The 19,244-nt window shown below is 40.4% G+C and overlaps 1 protein-coding gene across 1 annotated transcript in view; it reads right to left on the reverse strand.

The window, feature by feature from the left end:
• LOC126336222 (uncharacterized) overlaps nt 1-16,407 on the reverse strand; it is a 40,432-nt gene extending 24,025 nt beyond the window's left edge. The window contains exons 1-2 of the mRNA XM_049999721.1: nt 16,186-16,407; nt 6,145-6,261 (exon numbers count right to left, since the gene is read on the reverse strand). Coding sequence (XP_049855678.1) covers nt 6,145-6,195 — 51 coding nt within the window. The 5' untranslated portion in view covers nt 6,196-6,261; nt 16,186-16,407. The remainder of the gene's footprint in view (nt 1-6,144; nt 6,262-16,185) is intronic.
• Between the last annotated feature and the right edge of the window lie 2,837 nt (nt 16,408-19,244).

The following is a 19,244-nucleotide window of genomic DNA, read 5'->3' on the forward strand; positions in this document are numbered from 1 at the left end:
TTATATAATGGTAAGACAGAGATTTAGGAACCAGGTTTTAAGTTGTAAGACATTTCCAGGGGCAGATGTGGACTCTGACCACAATCTATTGGTTATGACCTGTAGATTAAAACTGAAGAAACTGCAAAAATGTGGGAAATTAAGGAGATGGGACCTGGATAAACTGAAAGAACCAGGGGTTGTACAGAGTTTCAGGGAGAGCATAAGGGAACAATTGACAGGAATAGGGGAAAGAAATACAGTAGAAGAAGAATGGGTAGCTCTGAGGGATGTAGTAGTGAAGGCAGCAGAGGATAAAGTAGGTACAAAGACGAGGGCTGCTAGAAATCCTTGGGTAACAGAAGAAATATTGAATTTAATTGATGAACGGAGAAAATATAAAAATGCAGTAAATGAAGCAGGCAAAAAGGAATACAAACGTCTCAAAAATGAGATCGACAGGAAGTGCAAAATGGCTAAACAGGGATGGCTCGAGGACAAATGTAAGGATGTAGAAGCTTATCTCACTAGGGGTAAAGTAGATACTGCCTACAGGAAAATTAAACAGACCTTCGGAGAGAAGAGAACCACGTGTATGAATATCAAGAGCTCAGATGGCAGCCCAGTTCTAAGCAAAGAAGGGAAGGCAGAAAGGTGGAAGGAGTATATAGAAGGTTTATACAAGGGCGATGTACTTGAGGACAATATTATGGAAATAGAAGAGGATGTAGATGAAGACAAAATGGGAGATACGATACTGCGTGAAGAGTTTGACAGAGCACTGAAAGACCTGAGTCGAAACAAGGCCCCCGGAGTAGACAACATTCCATTAGAACTACTGACGGCCTTGGGAGAGCCAGTCATGACAAAACTCTACCAGCTGGTGAGCAAGATGTATGAGACAGGTGAAATACCCTCAGACTTCAAGAAGAATATAATAATTCCAATCCCAAAGAAAGCAGGTGTTGACAGATGTGAAAATTACCGAACTATCAGTTTAATAAGCCACGGCTGCAAAATACTAACGCGAATTCTTTACAGACGAATGGAAAAACTGGTAGATGCAGACCTCGGGGAAGATCAGTTTGGATTCCGTCGAAATGTTGGAACACGTGAGGCAATACTGACCTTACGACTTATCTTAGAAGAAAGATTAAGAAAAGGCAAACCTACGTTTCTAGCATTTGTAGACTTAGTAATAAGAGTCGAGGGGCATGAAAGGGAAGCAGTGGTTGGGAAAGGAGTGAGACAGGGTTGTAGCCTCTCCCCGATGTTATTCAATCTGTATATTGAGCAAGCAGTAAAGGAAACAAAAGAAAAATTTGGAGTAGGTATTAAAATTCATGGAGACGAAGTAAAAACTTTGAGATTCGCCGATGACATTGTAATTCTGTCAGAGACGGCAAAGGACTTGGAAGAGCAGTTGAACGGAATGGACAGTGTCTTGAAAGGAGGATATAAGATGAACATTAACAAAAGCAAAACGAGGATAATGGAATGTAGTCAAATTAAATCGGGTGATGCTGAGGGAATTAGATTAGGAAATGAGACACTTAAAGTAGTAAAGGAGTTTTGCTATTTAGGAAGTGAAATAACTGATGATGGTCGAAGTAGAGAGGATATAAAATGTAGACTGGCAATGGCAAGGAAGGCGTTTCTGAAGAAGAGAAATTTGTTAACATCGAATATAGATTTATGTATCAGGAAGTCGTTTCTGAAAGTATTTGTTTGGAGTGTAGCCATGTATGGAAGTGAAACATGGACGATAACTAGTTTGGACAAGAAGAGAATAGAAGCTTTCGAAATGTGGTGCTACAGAAGAATACTGAAGATAAGGTGGATAGATCACGTAACTAATGAGGAGGTATTGAATAGGATTGGGGAGAAGAGAAGTTTGTGGCACAACTTGACTAGAAGAAGGGATCGGTTGGTAGGACATGTTTTGAGGCATCAAGGGATCACAAATTTAGCATTGGAGGGCAGCGTGGAGGGTAAAAATCGTAGAGGGAGACCGAGAGATGAGTACACTAAGCAGATTCAGAAGGATGTAGGTTGCAGTAGGTACTGGGAGATGAAGCAGCTTGCACAGGATAGAGTAGCATGGAGAGCTGCATCAAACCAGTCTCAGGACTGAAGACAACAACAACAATTGCAAAATAACTAAACTCCAGACTTAGATCACACTAAAATAACCGCAGTAATGTTTTAAAGTTGAGACTAGATCATCTAACGTGAAATATTCTGTAGCACCCCATGGATAGTTTTCACAACTAAATATAAAATATACAAACTATGTAGATTTTTGTAAAAAGTAAAATATTATTCTGATACTAGAAACAGTGATGAAATCTGTAATTATGAACATTCAGGAAATATTTCGTTCATGACTGCTAAAGACTATGACAAGGATGTATATAGAAGGAGCTAACATGTAATCGCTGGCTGCTATCATTTAATATATATAATCGTGCGATAAGATTATCGCTCGCTGCTCTGTTCTTTTTACTCTCTCCTGCTGTTGTCTTGTGGTTTTGTTCGCTTGCTATTGATCTGATGCACTCGATGTGAGTAATATCGAATTGCTGTATTTACGTCTGCTATTCTGTTAAATTTGATTTATTCTGGAATAGAGACTTAGCAGTAATTGTGGTTACATGTTTTCATTTACGGAAATGTAATTACAGCTTGCCACATTCTTTAGTTTCCTGCGAAGACAAACGTAATATCGCTATCTCCTTGTTGTCTGCCATTACGGGGAAATTTTAATTTTCAGTAATTATTTATGAAATGGCGCAACCTAAAGCACACAGTTATATTATTATTATTCCACAAGAGTTCTGAGATCAAACGGTCACAAATATTTTTCTACAGAAGGTATAGATGTAAGTAAAATGTTCAGAATCAGTAACGGCCTGGCTCAAGGCTTAAGGTTCCGTAAAATAAGTAATTCTCAGTGTTTGCTGGTATAAAAGTGAAAGATATTAAACCTTAACAACATTACTGGCTTATGGGGAATATTTTGCAGTATTTAAATTGTATTTTTGTGGTGCCTAATTTATACATTTTACGCACGTAACTACAGACGCTTAAGGTCGCGAGACTGTTTTTCTTACATACACAGACTAAATTATTTTCACTTGTAACGGAATACTTTAAAAGACTTAAGCTCCAATTACTTTCAGTATATAAGGTACTGAGTACAAAAGTGGATACTTATTTCTGTGCGTAGTAACAAGAACCCACGCAATTTTATAGACGAAGTATTAAACTTTCTGATCTTAAATAGTGTACACACTATAAACATTTTAACGTACACCACCTGCAAAAACGTATTTTGTTCAGAACAATAGTAATTTCTTCTTACAGAAGACACTAGTTAACTAAAAATAGTAGGGTAATATTTTCGAATAAGATATTAAAATTCGAAGTTCACACGTTGAAAATGTTTTAGAGTATTCTTAAGTTTGTGAGCCCTCGACTCAGTCAGTTCACCTGATGCGAAATGTTCTAAGTCCCAAGTTGAAAGTATTTCAGAGTGTTCACTATCAACTCATACGAATGTCGTAAGTCCATTCGACTCACTCAAACACATCCTACTGTCACTCATACAAACATTCTGTTCCAGATCTCAAACGCAACGACCACGCGAACGAAATGTAGTCTTCCTCAGCCAGAAAGCTTCTCGCAAAGATGGCAGCTAGTATTTAAACCCTCGCATCGACATGAATGAACCATACGCAATTTCGACTTCCTTAACATACTTAAAACTATAAGTTTAATGTTAAACACATGTATCATATATGAATTTGCACATAAATTTTCTCAGCTTTCTAAAGATGTTCTTAGTTCTTCTCTAAGTCAAATAGTTTCTTCACAAACAATGATTCTGTCCATGGAAATGCTCCTTAGAGTTATGTTACTAATAAATATAAATAATTAAGGCTAGGTACACTCGTACATCGCTAACTATGTCTGCATAGCAATGGTGTCGCTATATTCGAAGTTTAACGTCTCATTTATGCGAAAATTCAGGTATTTACCCGCGGAATGTACATTACGGTGTGTAATTCAAAATGGGTAATGTTTATAAACAAATCTATCATATCCCGATAGTACTGAATGAGACCTATGCGTAGACATTGCATTTGAAAAATCGCTTAGGGCGTTGTCGAGATATTAACTCTTTCAAGTTCATTTTATAGCTAAAACATTTACCGAGATGTGACTTGAAAACATCTCTTCGCATCTAAGGCGCGTCTTCACCCACGTACTCGACTTAATTTTGCCTTTGTAACTATGTTACTGGGTCCTCCGCTACTACTTGTATCTAGTTTTCATTACATTTAGTCTTATTTGGTATTTGTTCCGGACAGTCAAGTCTGTCGTGGCGGTTGCCCCACCACATTTCACGCCAGTGGCCTGGTTTTCCCGACCACACGGCCAGAGCCTGCGTTTATCTGACCTGCTCACTAAAATTCTCATACTCACGAGAAGAACATGGCAGGTAGCACAACCAGACTTCCCAGAAACTTCGCTCAGTGGAAGACGAGCAATGATAAGTGAAAACGCGGCTCCACTTATTCCTAGATATTCGACCGTTTCTGAGAAAACGACTTTCAAAGTTTTCAAGATAATTTACGTACGTCATAGTTCATAAGCAGTCCAACCGAAGCGGTTGCACAGTAGATAGCTCGAATCGCGGCTTCACAATTTTGTGTTCCATGTTCGAAACACCGTCATTTTTATTCTCGTTTACATTTATCCAGCCATGTCCATAGATGGTTACTACACAAATGTTTTCCAACGTATATTTAAATAAGGTCGTCCCTGTCCGCCCACCATTTCTACGTCTGGTGAATGAACTTAAAAAATGAAAGAAAAACAAGAAACGAGTGAAGAAGCTGTTTGAAATTGTTTTCTGTGAATTTTCTATAATTTATCTTGATTTACAATCAACCGTAAGGCCCAGTTTTCGGAAAAGTCATTCGTTATGTGTGGTTTGCCGTGAAATTATTGCCAATGCGTGAAATCTTCAGTAACGTCAACGACTATCCTTTCCCGAGTGAGATGCACACGGAGAAATGTTGCTGTGGCAAACATGCCTTCGCGTGATACTCCTGGTGTTCGGAATTTCTGTGTCTGTATTGTTTCTACGATTGGCATCATCCAAGGAAATGCGCCAAATCTTCCTGAAGAATAAACTTAAGAATAAAACATAAGAAAGAAGAGTTAATGTAGGAATGAAATGTAAGAATTTGAGAATTTAAAGACATTTTAACCTCAAAATACCGTAAAAATACATTATATAAATATATGACACTGCAAAAGAGGACGACGGTTCAATCCCGCGTCCGGCCATCCTGATTTAGGTTTTCCGTGAATTCCCTAAATCGCTCCAGGCAAATGCCGAGATGGGAAGGGCACGGCCGACTTCCTTCCCCGTCCTTCCTTAATCCTATGAGACCGATGACCTCGCTGTCTGGTCTCCTTCCCCAAACAACCAACCAACTTACTGTAAAAACAAGCTGTAATTATACATATATTATAAGGCCCTTATATCCCCTAGCAGATAAACATTTGTGTAGTAGCCTTCTATGGACTTGGGTAGATAACTGGGTTTCGAACATGAGACGCAAAAGTAAGGCACCGCGTCGCTGGCCACTATGGAACCTACGTTAGACTGGATTTAACGCGCTCTAAAAGGCCTCTAAATCGTGTTGAAAACTTTGACGGGAGTTTTCTCTGAAACCGTAGAGTATTTATAGACAAGCCAAGATACTTTTTTGCTTATTTCAGTTCCTCTACAGCTGAGTGAAGTTTCTGGGAAACCAGATTACGGCAGTTTCTTTCCTCTTCAGAGCATAAGCCAATTACTGCTCCTCAAGGGTGCCACCATCTACTGATGACAATCGTGAGTCTCTGGCATCCTCCACACCCTCCTGCGTGTCACGCATCTGTTAATGTTTCTCGCCACAGTACCGGGATGTAGTGTCTCACTCACTTTTACTCAGTATCATCATCGTTGCTGTCAGCAAATATTTTTCTGCTTTTTGCCATAGAGAAGTATCAGAGTTTAAGTCAGAGCTTATAAGTTCATTATGAAAGAACTAAAGTTTTTTTGTCATTTTAGCAGCCGTTGTCGTTAAATTTACTAAGAAGACATACCTCAGAGATAATGGCGTCGAAGATCTCCCGATGAGCAGCATCCCACACCATGACGGAGCCACAGCCTCCTAGAAACAGTTAGCAGTATAATCCTCTTTCCTGACCGTCTGTGGCGACCTGAAAGAGGATCACACGTTATTTTCAGCGAACAGCTTTCACAGACGTTTCAAATGTTGCTGTCGCAGCAAGGAATGACGCACTAACTTCGCTCACCACTGATCGAAAACAGTCTCGGAACTGTGATTTCTGCATAGATTATCCAACAATGGTCGCTGAAGACGCTGACTTAATCTCAAATTGATATCTCGGTAAGTTCTTAGTGAGAGTGTTTTATTGATGAAACACTAAATAGTCACAAGTATCCAAGATACCAAAAGATATGCTGCTACAGTTACTGGAAGACATCTTACTGGATACGAGGTAGTCCATGTGGTACCAGCGTGACGGATTTCTCACACTTTCCACACAGATAATAACTACAGACCTTAAAAGAACAGTTGGAGACTGTTGAATCGGGCGTTCGGGAAACACAGGATGGTGTTCACACTCAGCAGGCTTGGCACCTCTGGTCTTTTTATCTGTGCAGAAGATTTATATAAAAGGCCTAGGAGGAAACACAGACGATTCCCGAAGACATGGATTGCCGTATATCGTGGAACTGTTCTGCGATAAGCCCGGATGAAATTTAGCGTGCAGTGCTGTCAGTCTAGAATTGGTTTATAGCATGTACCAGGCTTCAATATCAACATTTTGAGCACTTGCTAAGACAGTTATGATAATAAATACACGATTCGTACCGAGTTTCGTGTTTACTGATAGCTGGTGCTGTAGATCTGTATCCCAGTTGCTGATAATTATGTGTACAAAAGAATAGAAAAGAAACCTAAGTACTTGTTAGAAAACTATCAGTTTGATATAGGGAAGGAAGGGCAACAGAGTCAATTCTGACGTTGCGCTTGGTAGTGAACGCAATAGTGAAGAAAAAATCAAGACACACTAATAGGGTTTCTCGACCTTGAAAAATGGTGCAAGATTTTCGATATTCTGAGACATATTGCAGTAAGCTTTAGGGAAAGTCGGGTTATATACAATACGTACAATAACCAACAGGGAATAATGAAACTGGGAGACGAAGAACGAAGTGCTCGCATTAAGAAGAGTGTAACAGAGGGTTGCAGGTTTTTGCCCATACTGTTCAATCTATACCTCGAAGAAGCAATGACGGAAATAAAAGAAAGGTTCAAGAATGTGATTAAGATTCAGTGTGAAAGGATATCAATTATAAGATTCGTTGATGACGCTTCGGTCCTCTATGAACGTAAAGAAGAAATACAGGATCTGCAGAATGGAATGAACAGTCTAATGAATACAGATTATGGACAGAGTAGATCGAAGAAATACGAAAGTAATGAGAAACACCAGAAATGAGGGCAGCAAGAAACTTATCAGATTTGAGGATCACGAAGTAGACAAAGTTAATGAATTCTTGTACCTAGAAGTAAAATAATCCATTATGGCTGGAGGAAGCAGTACATAAAAAGCAGAGTGCCTCAGAGAAGGAGGGCATCCCTGGAAAAGAGAAGTCTGCTGCTACCAAACACAGGCCATCATCTGAAGAAGAAATTTCTGAAAACTTGCGTTTGGAGCATAGTATTGTATAGAAGTGAATCATGGACCGTGAAAAAAAAAAAACAGATAAGAATCGACGTGTTTGAGATGTGGTGAGAAGAACGGTGAAAATCAGGTGGACTGATAAGGAATGACGAGATTCTCCGCAGAATTGTCGAAGAAAGGAACAGGTATATAATATACAGGGTGTTACAAAAAGGAACGTCCAAACTTTCAGGAAACATTCCTCACACACAAAGAAAGAAAATATGTTATGTGGACATGTGTCCGGAAACGCTTACTTTCCATGTTACAGCTCATTTTATTACTTCTTTTCAAATCACATTAATCATGGAATGGAAACACGCAGCAACAGAACGTACCAGCGTGACTTCAAACGCTTTGTTACAGGAAATGTTCAAAATGTCCTCCGTTAGCGAGGATACATGCATCCACCCTCCGTCGCATGGAATCCCTGATGCAGCCATCGAGAATGGCGTATTGTATCACAGCCGTCCACAATACGAGCACGAAGAGTCTCTACATTTGGTACCAGGGTTGCGTAGACAAGAGCTTTCAAATGCCCCCATAAATGGAAGTCAAGAGGGTTGAGGTCAGGAGAGCATGGAGGTCATGGAATTGGTCCGCCTCTACCAATCCATCGGTCACCGAATCTGTTGTTAAGAAGCGTACGAACACTTCGACTGAAATGTGCAGGAGCTCCAACGTGCAATGACTCGCATGTCAACACAAGCACCGAAGTCAACATTACCTTCCTCCAATTGGGCCAACTTGCGGAGAATCGAGGAAGTACAGTACATACTGACGACACTAAAATGAGCTCTAACATGGAAATTAAGCGTTTCCGGACACATGTCGACATAACATCTTTTCTTTATTTGTGTGTGAGGAATGTTTCCTGAAAGTTTGGCCGTACCTTTTTGTAACACCCTGTATATGCTACGACTTCAGGAAATTATATTCATTATAACAGAGGAAGCTGTGGAGCGTAAAAACTGTAGAGAAAGACAGAGATTGCAATACATCCAACAAATAACTGAGGACGTAACGTTCAAGCGCTACTCACTTATGAAGGGGCTGGCTAAGGAAAAGAATTTGTGTCGGGTGGCATCAAACCAGACATAAGACTGATGGAAAGAAAGTCCCACCCGCATTATGCCTGAAGTTTCCAGAACGGGCTCTTTCCAATCTCTCAGAAAAATTAGAGTGTTCCATTAAAAATTGCCGTTGTCATAATTAGGTAGCTACACACGTTAAAAATTACTTGCATACGTCAGAAAATTTGACATATTGTCCGCTATAAGTTGAGAAATCCGTGCTACTCATCCTGCCTTGTCTTAGCTGCTCACCCTGTCGATACAGTCCACTATGCTGTGTAGAATGAAACACGAATTTGTACCATTTTAATTTTCAGCAGTTCGCCTCATCTGCATAAAATCATAGCGAATGTATCCTCTGCTTGCAAACAAACGACTTATGTAGCTTACAACGAAAAGCTAATGAACTTTTAACACCATAAGTGAAAGGCCCCGGGAGTAGACAAAATTCCAATAAAATACTGATAGCCTTGGGAGATCCAGACCTGGCAAAACTCTACCATCTGGTGAGAAAGATGTATGAGACAGGTGAAATACCCTCAGAATTCAAGAATAATATAAGAATTCCAGTCCCAAAGAAACCAGGTGTTGACAGATGTAAAAATTACCTTACTATCAGTTTAATTAGTCACGGCTGCAAAATACTAACACGATTTCTTTACAGACGAATGGAAAAACTGGTAGAAGCCGACCTCGGGGAAGATCAGTTTGCATTTCGTAGAAATGTTGGAACGCGTGAGGCAATACTGACCCTACGACTTACCTTAGAAGACAGACTAAGGAAAGATAAACATACGTTTCTAGCATTTGTGGACTTAGAGAAAGCTTTTCCATGTTGACTGGAACGCTCTCTTTCAAATTCTGAAGGTGGCAGGGGTAAAATACAGGGAACGAAAGGCTATTTACAATTTGTACAGAAACCAGATGGAAGTTATAAGAGTCGAGGGGCATGAAAGGGAAGCAGTGGTTGGGAAGGGAGTGAGACAGGGCTGTAGCCTCTCCCCGATGTTATTCAATCTGTATATTGAACAAGCAGTAAAGGAAACAAAAGAAAAATTCGGAGTAGGAATTAAAATCCATGGAGAAGAAATAAAAACGTTGAGGTTCGCCGATGACATTGTAATTCTGTCAGACACCAAAGGTCTAGGAAGAGCAGTTGATCGAAATGGGCAGTGTCTTGAAAGAAGGATATAAGACGAACATCAACAAAAGCAAAACTAGGATAATGGAATGAAGTCGAATTAAGTCTGATGATGCTGAGGGAATTAGATTAGGAAATGAGACACATAAAGTAGTAGGCACTTTTGCTATTTGGGGAGCAAAATAACTCCTAATGGTCGAAGTAGAGAGGATATAAAATGTAGAGTGGCAATGGCAAGGAAAGCGTTTCTGAAGAAGAGAAATTTGTTAACATCGAGTATAGTTTCGTCAGGAAGTCGTTTCTGAAAGTATTTGTATGGAGTATAGCCATGTATGGAAGTGAAACGTGTTTAGACATAGTTTAGACAAGATGAGAAAAGAAGCGTTCGAAATGTGGTGCTACAGAAGAATACTGAAGATTAGATGGGTAGATCACATTACTAATGAGGAGGTATTGAATGTAATGGGGGGGGGGGGGGTGGATGGGAAATTCCTGACACATCTTGACTGGAAGAAGGGATCGGTTGGTAGCACATTTTCTGAGGCATCAAGGGATCACCAATTTAATATTGGAGGTCAGCGTGGAGGGTAAAAATCGTAGAGGGAGACCAATAGATGAATACACTAAACAGATTCTGAAGGATGTAGGTTGCAGCAGGTACTGGGAGAAGAAGAAGCTTGCACAGGATAGAGTAGCATGGAGAGCTGCATCAAACCAGTCTCTGGACTGAAGACCACAACAACAACAAGGTGAAAACACGTCTCCCTTCCCCCCCCCCCCCCCCCCGTCTCCCCTCCACCGAGTAGAATGTTGCTTTGTGACTATTGTAACATAAACGAACTGTTGTGCCATTTACTCGTATATTACTAAACGGCTAATCCAATTTACGCACCAAACTAAGGTTGCCTATCTAATGGCTTCCGGGGCGGCAAAAATTTTATTTTCAGTATTTCATATACTAATGACTGCATTTAAAAATTTAAAATGCTATCAAAGTCTACTAATCAATAGGTGTAATCTTATATTAAAGGTTAACACGGCAAGAAGTGTATTACAATTATAATATTGCGCATACAGTATTTTATGGACTATAAGAAGCACTTTTCTTCGAAAAATTGCCTCCAAAATTCAGGTGCTTTTTATACTCTAATGAAAAACGTCGAGTGTTTGATGAAAATTCCCGCCAGTCTTAAAAATGGCTATATATTCGATGCCACGGGAGACCTTTCTCTATTTGGCAACATAGCGTTCGACTGGCAGCAGCGGTGTACCGATGTGACGATCACGAATTTCGGGGACTCACAAGCTTGCTAACATTGTCTCCCTCTCGCCCCGCTATCACAAACCCAGAAAACTGTGTAGCCCTTGAGCCGCCATTGCAGTCCACGCCGCCAGTGAACTTTAACTGAAAGTGGTTTGTGTGATCGGTAACAGTACAATATTTTCCTTAGGAGTAGTAGCTAATTTCGTAATGGAAAAAAATAAAAGGTATCCATACGATGCGGGCTATAAGTTGAAAATAATAGCATATGCAGAACGACATCGAAACAGAGCAGCTGGGCAGCATTTCGGCCCTCCAACAACAGAAAAAACCATTCGAGATTGGCGGGCTAGAAAAGAAGAACAGAAAAAAACGAGGATGACTAAATGTGCAAATAGAGCGCTGAATGTTAAATGGCCAAAATTAGAAGATGACGTTTTGAAATGAGTTCAAGGTCACTGTCAAAATGGCGCTAGAATTAATACAAAAATGATTCAAATACACACTCATAAGCTAGCGCTACTGCGGAAATTTATAAAGCGTCATGGACTTAACATGCGAACCAAAACCAAAATCTCAGGAAATACTACAAGAATATGAAGAGAAAATATCTTTCCATCGCCTTGTCATCAATCATCGAAAGAAAACCAGTGTGGAACTAAGCCAAATAGCGAATATGGATGAAACTCCTCTGACATTTGATTTGCCGCATTATAGAACTGTTGCCATAAAAGGTGCTAAAAAAGTGACTATAAAAAGAAGTGGACATGGACAAATGCATTACACTGTTGTCCTGTCAAGTTGAGCTGAAGGTACCAAACTTAATCCAATGATCATTTTCAAGCGCAAAACAGTGTCAAAACCTTCTGAAGTCTCGCCTTTTGGTGGTTTTCACGTACATGACAAGGGCTGGAAGGACGAGGTTGGTATGAAATTGTGGATTAACATAGTGTGAGAAAGAAGGAAAAGTGCTTTATTGAAGAAGAGCTCTCTTGTACTACAACAATTTAGTAGTCAACAGTATCTCGTCTCCTACCTTCCAAACTTTACAGAAGCTCTCCTGCGAACCTTGCAGAACTAGCACTCCTGAAAGAAGGGATATGCCGGAGACATGGCTTAGCCACAGCCCTGTCTCCGTAATATCCTTTTATCCTTTCTTTCAGGAGTGCTAGTTCTGCAAGGTTGGCAGGAGAGCTTCTGTAAAGTTTGGAAGGTAGGAGGCGAGGTTCTGGCAGAAGTAAAGCTGTGACACCTTGCGTGAGTCGTGCTTGGGTAGCTCAGATGGTATAGCACTTGCCCGCGAAAGGCAAAGGTCCTGAGTTCGAGTCTCGGTCCAGCACACAGTTTTAATCTGCCAGGAAGTTTCATATCAGCGCACACTCCGCTGCAGAGTGAAAATCTCATTCTGGAGTTTAGTAGTCATTTGATAAATTCTGTGAAAGATAAATTGAGACCGGGAAATGCAGAGCCTGCTGTTATTCTGGGAGGACTTACCTCACAATTACAACATCTTGATGTCTCGATAAATAAATTATTTAAAGTTTATGAGGGAAGAATGGAACAAATGCATGATGGATGAAACCCAATGTGAAGTCATGCCGAAAGGAGCTTTAAAACAACCTACAATGAAGTGTGTCCGTGGATAAAACTGTCGCGGTCTAGAGTGAGAGAAGATATTACCGTTAAATCGTTCAAGAAGTGCGGCGTAAGTAGCGCTCTCGACGGCAGTTAAGTCCATCTTACAAATGAAGAGACAATGATGATGAAGAAGAAGAAGAAAGTTAAAGTTCAGGCGACGATTTTCAGGGATTTTAAAGGTTAGTTCGGTTTTAAATACCAATAATTTTCCTTTGTCTGGCTTTGCAGTCTAACAATAAAAATGTTATTTTTTAAAAATGCTTAAAAATTAAGGTGTGTCTTATAGTCCGTAGCGTCTTACAGTCAGTAAAATACGTTATGTATAACTCACAGTGCACAATTTACTTAAAATATGTTCACCGAGTACTTGAGAATGTGAGCACTTAGCTACTCCCAACATTCCTTAAACACAACCGCAAACCTTTTCGAAAATTATTCCCGCTGGCACCCTCCACAGATTAAATGAAGGGGGAAAAAGGTTTTCGTTAACGCATTTTCACTGTTTATACAGTAAGACTTCAGCATCAGCTATGACGTTTTAACTTATATTTATTTACTACTAACTCTATTGGCAACGCTTCTTGTAGACAGTATCCACATATACCACTGAATGTACCAGCAAAATTATATCATTGTGCGACACATAGTTCGGGAGGTATGGGTCATAAACACGGAGATGCGTGAAAAACTAGTTTTTGGTTAAAACGAAGCCCAAATTACACTGATTGTACTCAGCCTCTGTTTGATAATGAGAGAACTTTGCGACTTCCACAAACTTTAAACAATATTTGAAACCTTTTCTAAACTTTTTCCTCTTACGTGCTTAAAGATAAAAGTTTAACACAGAAACTGATTTGTAGAGTAATCAGACGTTTGAACCTTTATACATGAGAGTTCGATTCTTTAAAAGATCGACTTTGGGAATTATACGGGTAGTTTGAGGAGCAAGTAAAGAATCGAAGCTAGTAGTAGCGATATAATAGTACACAATGAGCAATACTCATATGATTTCGTTATTTTTTATGAGGCTGACTGTACTTGGACCATTTTTTTCTCTTTAAGCACATTTACACAGCTTCTTATTATTTCACGAATGACACTACCAACCACAAAAACTGCTGAAAGTATACTTTCTCACTGTCGGGACGAGTTTCGATCAAAAGATCATCTTCAGTTTACCTAAAAACAAAAACAAATTGTAAGTTAATCTTACCTGAAGGCTCTAAAAATAATTCTTGAATGTGAAGACTACTTACGGATGTTATTTTTGCAACAGACTCCCACAAGAAATGTTCTTTAGAGTAAAGAAATCATACTCTGTGGACATGAAAACTTTTCATATCTTACGTCAGAGGTTTGGCTCATAGCGTTAGCAGCTCCGAACGTCATTACAGTAACAGTGTACTGACACTAGTCGCTGTCACAAGGAAACTAACGGCTCGATCAGCTGATCTCAGTTTACACATTACACTCAGCGATAATCATTCAGCGATGTCAAAGAAATCAGGTAATCGATCATAACGGAAGATGGAAGTCAGCAAAACCACATACATGTTACATCTGCGTACGATATTGTAGATATTTAGCAGAATTCCTGTAAATTGCTGTATTCCCATATGGGTCTTTAAAAACTGTGCGTGATAATCAAGGTCACTTGTCAGAGAATATTAGCTGAAAAATAATTTATAAAAGTGAAACTTTTTACGCGTTTTAATACAAATGAGAATTTGTATGTACCGTCTTTTAGATAACGCAGTAGCTCTTTGGAGGTTCATAATGAGATTTTAAATGAATGGACCGATAGCCCTATCTCAAAATATCGAGATATACAAAGATTGACCACATAATTCCTGACGTTTCATAAATGGATCGAAGGTTACAAATGACACTACAGTCAAATGGAAAATGTAAATAAAATGACGGAAGTCATACCATTCGTAACTTTTTGCCAGTGAGGATTAAAGCAGTTATGCATGAAATATAAAACAACTTAATTCCTCTATGGCATTTGATAATTTCTGAAAGAAAGGGCACAGAGATAGCACACTGGTGGAAATCATTCTAGATATATGTATGGTATCTCCTAAAGCATAGGAAACTGTGCTTAACAGCGGTACTCTCGTACTGGTGTTATCTGTTATTTCTGACTGTAGCATGCATATAAAAGTATGAAACTCCAGTTCCGTAGATTTCGACATCTTCCAGCGACGATATCTATTTAGTTAACAAGAAAGCTTTGTCGAGAAAAGCAATTTGGCGTATAATCATTTCCATCTACAGGGCTTTTCATTCAATCCACTCCGTAACGCTTAACAATGTTTCCCATAAAGACAACAATCTTTTTTTTAGCACAAGATACAGTGGCCACTCTAGGGTTTGGTGAATGATAAGTTTACGTTATGGCTTGTTATTTCTAACGACTGGCTTCTGCCACACGCACATTGAGACGACCCTCTACCTATTAGACGTCCCAAAATTAGAATGCAGTAATTACTTCATGAGCCAAATGCCGGTCAGAAATTTCCTATCACTGAATACATATTCCTTCGGAGCAGGGATAGTGTGGGACTTTAAACAGCGCTTGTCACACTGTTACATAATCATCCAAGAAAAAAATTGTGTACATACAAGAAAATTGACTATCATACACCTGATGGGCAATGTCCCACTAGACAGATGGTTTTATGCAATGCTTGAATTTGTACCTCAACCTGCTTATGACGTGATGGTGTTGGTTAAAATTGTGTAAAAATCTGAAAAGTATTCTGCCTCCATAACATTACACGGAGTCTAATGTTGTAGCACACGACCTGGAGATGACCGGTTCGAATTGATATGGACTAAATTTTTGTTTCCAGTATTTTCCTAGCAAGGGAGAAGAAGTAGTGGCTCCTTATCATTAGAAAGGCCGACAGTTTCCCGCCTTAAATCGCAAAACTGTGCCACAGAGTGATGACATGTGACATTGTCGGTAGTAGGATTTGGTGTCCTTAGTTGCAGTCGAGGAGAATGAACTGTGTATCGGCCACGATTTTTGCCCTCTCACTTCTTTCCCTTTCACAAGCCTCAATAACAGTGCAAACTCAAGACAACATTTCACAAGAACTCGTCATTCACACGACACAGATGGACACTTATCACAGTAAGATGAGAATGGAATATGGACTCTAGCTCAACGTTTCACTGTGTCACTCAAACACTCGTGAAAATAGATGAACGCATTCGGGTTCTAATTAATGGTATTCCATTGAGATCAGAAATACAGAAATACTTACGCAATGTGTACCGATGATGTAGAATTTTATTTCTCGGAACCGTGGACCCTGGAGCCAAGACCCAGAAATAGAATCAGTTTGAAGCGGACTACTTTACCTGGTATAGGATAGAATTATCAACGTAAGTGCATATCGGTGCCGAATGTCAGAACACTTGGGGCACAAATACTATCAACGCAAGGTCCCCACGTTGTACACTATTTGGAAAGAAGGCTATTTGCCTTAGGACTCGCTTTACCGCCGTTCTCTGCTGCAGCTATGCGGGAAACTACACGCGCGCCACCCATCTGATCCCGAATCTCCGCTGCCCGATGCCCATGACCGCTCAATTTAATCACAACGGCGCCTTCCCCTCTTCTGCTCCCCCTCTTTCCGGCAGAGCCATATGGCACCAGTCGATATATTGCTTTAATTTACACATCTAGTTCATTCGCGTATTTGTTCAGCTAGAGATAACTGCGTTTGTCAATGCATCCGTCAGAGAACGGCATTAGAGTCTGTTTGAGTCGTCGAAATGCGGAAATGAGTACTGTGACGTTTCAGTTGTGTACCATATTCTAAAACACCGTCAAAAATAAGAGTTTTTACTTGTAAGATCGTGGCGATATTGAGAGGTAATAGCATTATCGAAAATACACTATTAGCCATTAAAATTGCTACACCAAGAAGAAATCCAGATGAGAAAAGGGTATTCATTGGACAAATATATTATACTAGAACGGACATGTGACTGCATTTTCACGCAATTTGGGTGCATAGATGCTGAGAAATCAGTACCCGGAACAACCACCTGTGGCCGTAATAACGGCCTTGATACGACTGGGCATTGAGTCAAACAGAGCTTGGATGGCGTGTACAGGTACAGCTGCCCATGTAGATTCAACACGATACCACAGTTCATCAAGAGTGGTGACTGGCGTATTGTGACGAGCCAGTTGCTCGGCCTCCATTGACAAGACGTTTTCAATTCGTGAGAGATCTGGAGAATGTGCTGGCCAGGGCAGCAGTCGAACATTTTCTGTATACAGAATTGCCCGTACAGGACCTGCAACATGCGGTCGTGCATTATCCTGCTGAAATATATGGTTTCGCAGGGATTGAATGAAGAGTAGAGCCACGGGTCGTAACCCATCTGAAATGTAAAGTCCACTCTGCAAAATGTCGTCAATGCGAACAAGAGGTGACGGAGACGTGTAACCAATGGCACCCCATACCATCACGACGGGTTATACGCCAGTATGGCGATGACAGATACACGCTTTACCGCGTTCACCGCGATGTCGCCAAACACGGATGCGACCATCATGATGCTGTAAACAGAAGCTGGATTCATCCGAAAAAATGACGTTTTGCCATTCGTGCACCCAGTTTCGTCGTTGAGTACACCATCGCAGGCGCTCCTGTCTGTGATGCACCGTCAAGGGTAACCGCAGCCGTGGTCTCCGAGCTGATAGTCCATGGTGCTGCAAACGTCGTCGAACTGTTCGTGCAGATGGTTGTTGTCTTGCAAACGTCCCCATCTGTTGACTCAGGGATCGAGACGTGGCTGCACGACCCGTTACAGCAATGCGGATAAGATGCCTGTCATCTCAACTGCTAATGATACGAGGCCATTGGGATCCAGCATGGCGTTCCGTATTACCTTCCTGAACCCACCGATTCCATATTCAGCTGACAGTCATTGGATCTCGACCAACGCAAGCAGCAATGTCGCGATACGATAAACCGCAATCGAGATAGGCCTTTATCAAATTCGGAAACGTGATGGTACGCATTTCTCCTTCTCACACGGAGCATCACAACAACGTTTCACAAGGCAACGCCGGTCAACTGCTGTTTGTGTATGAGAAATCGGTTGGAAACTTTCCTCATGTCAGCACGCTGCAGGTGTTGCCACTGGCGCCAACCTTGTGTGAACGGTCTGTAAAGCTTATCATTTGCATATCACAGCATCTTCTTCCTGTCGGTTAATTTTCGCGTCTTTTGCACGTAATCTTCGTGGGGTAGCAATTTTAATGGCCAGTAGTGTATAAGAAACCTTGCAAAAGATAAAAACCGCCTAGTTGATAGGTTAAATCCACAAATCCAGTCACCAGAAGAGGTTACTAATACGTTGAGTCACAATCGCGAGATGTGGCTATAAAATAACGAAACTGTTGCTGTAAAACATTTTATCTCAATATTTAGTTATTCACCCTCAGTATACTCACCTCCTCTGTCCCTACAACGCTCAGTGTAAGTTTACCATTAATGGAAACAGTGCTGGAACTCGTGTGTGAGCTGCTTGATGATGCGAGCTGCTTTTTCTTTGACTACCTCAACAGATTGTAAACTTGCTCCTTTTAGTGCAAATTTGACCTTGGGAAACAGACAAGAGTCACATGGTGCTAGAGGTCAGGCGACTAAGGTGAGTAATCCAACACTGGGATGCTTTACTTCACCAGATATCTCCTATCACACAATGCAGTACCAGCCGGCGCGTGATCTTTGTACAGAACGCATGTCTTGTCCTTCCACAATTCATGTCTTTGCTTTTTCTTATTTTCTCACGCTTCTGAGCAAGAACCACAAAGTAATAACGTTGCTTAATAGTTTGGCCTTCAGGAACCCAGTGAAGATACACAGTTTCACGAATACTGAAAACGATAATCATGATTTTGAATCTTGATTTGCTCGTTGGAGCTATTCCAAAGCATGGATTGCTGCTTAGTTTCTGGATCATAAGTGAAAAAGCTAGATTCATCACATTTTACCATGCTTTTAGTAGTATTCGAAATGTCAGTACAAAGATTTTCACGAACTTCCTTTTTATTCGTGAGGATTTTCGGCACCAGTTTTTTACACACTTTTGTTGAATCTGGAGTGTAAAATTAGCCTTAAGCACTGTTTGTAAATTTCTACTGTTTCAGCAATTGACGGGATACTCAACCGATGGTCAGACCTAATCAGATTACCTACTTTTTCGATATATTCATCCATTTTTTATGCTAAAGGGTGTCGCGGGTGTGAGTCATCTTCAAAGTCATCTTCTGGAGCATCTCGGACACGCTTGAACCACT

The sequence above is a fragment of the Schistocerca gregaria genome, chromosome 2, assembly GCF_023897955.1.
Source record: "Schistocerca gregaria isolate iqSchGreg1 chromosome 2, iqSchGreg1.2, whole genome shotgun sequence".
Classification (NCBI taxonomy): Eukaryota; Metazoa; Arthropoda; class Insecta; order Orthoptera; family Acrididae; genus Schistocerca; species Schistocerca gregaria.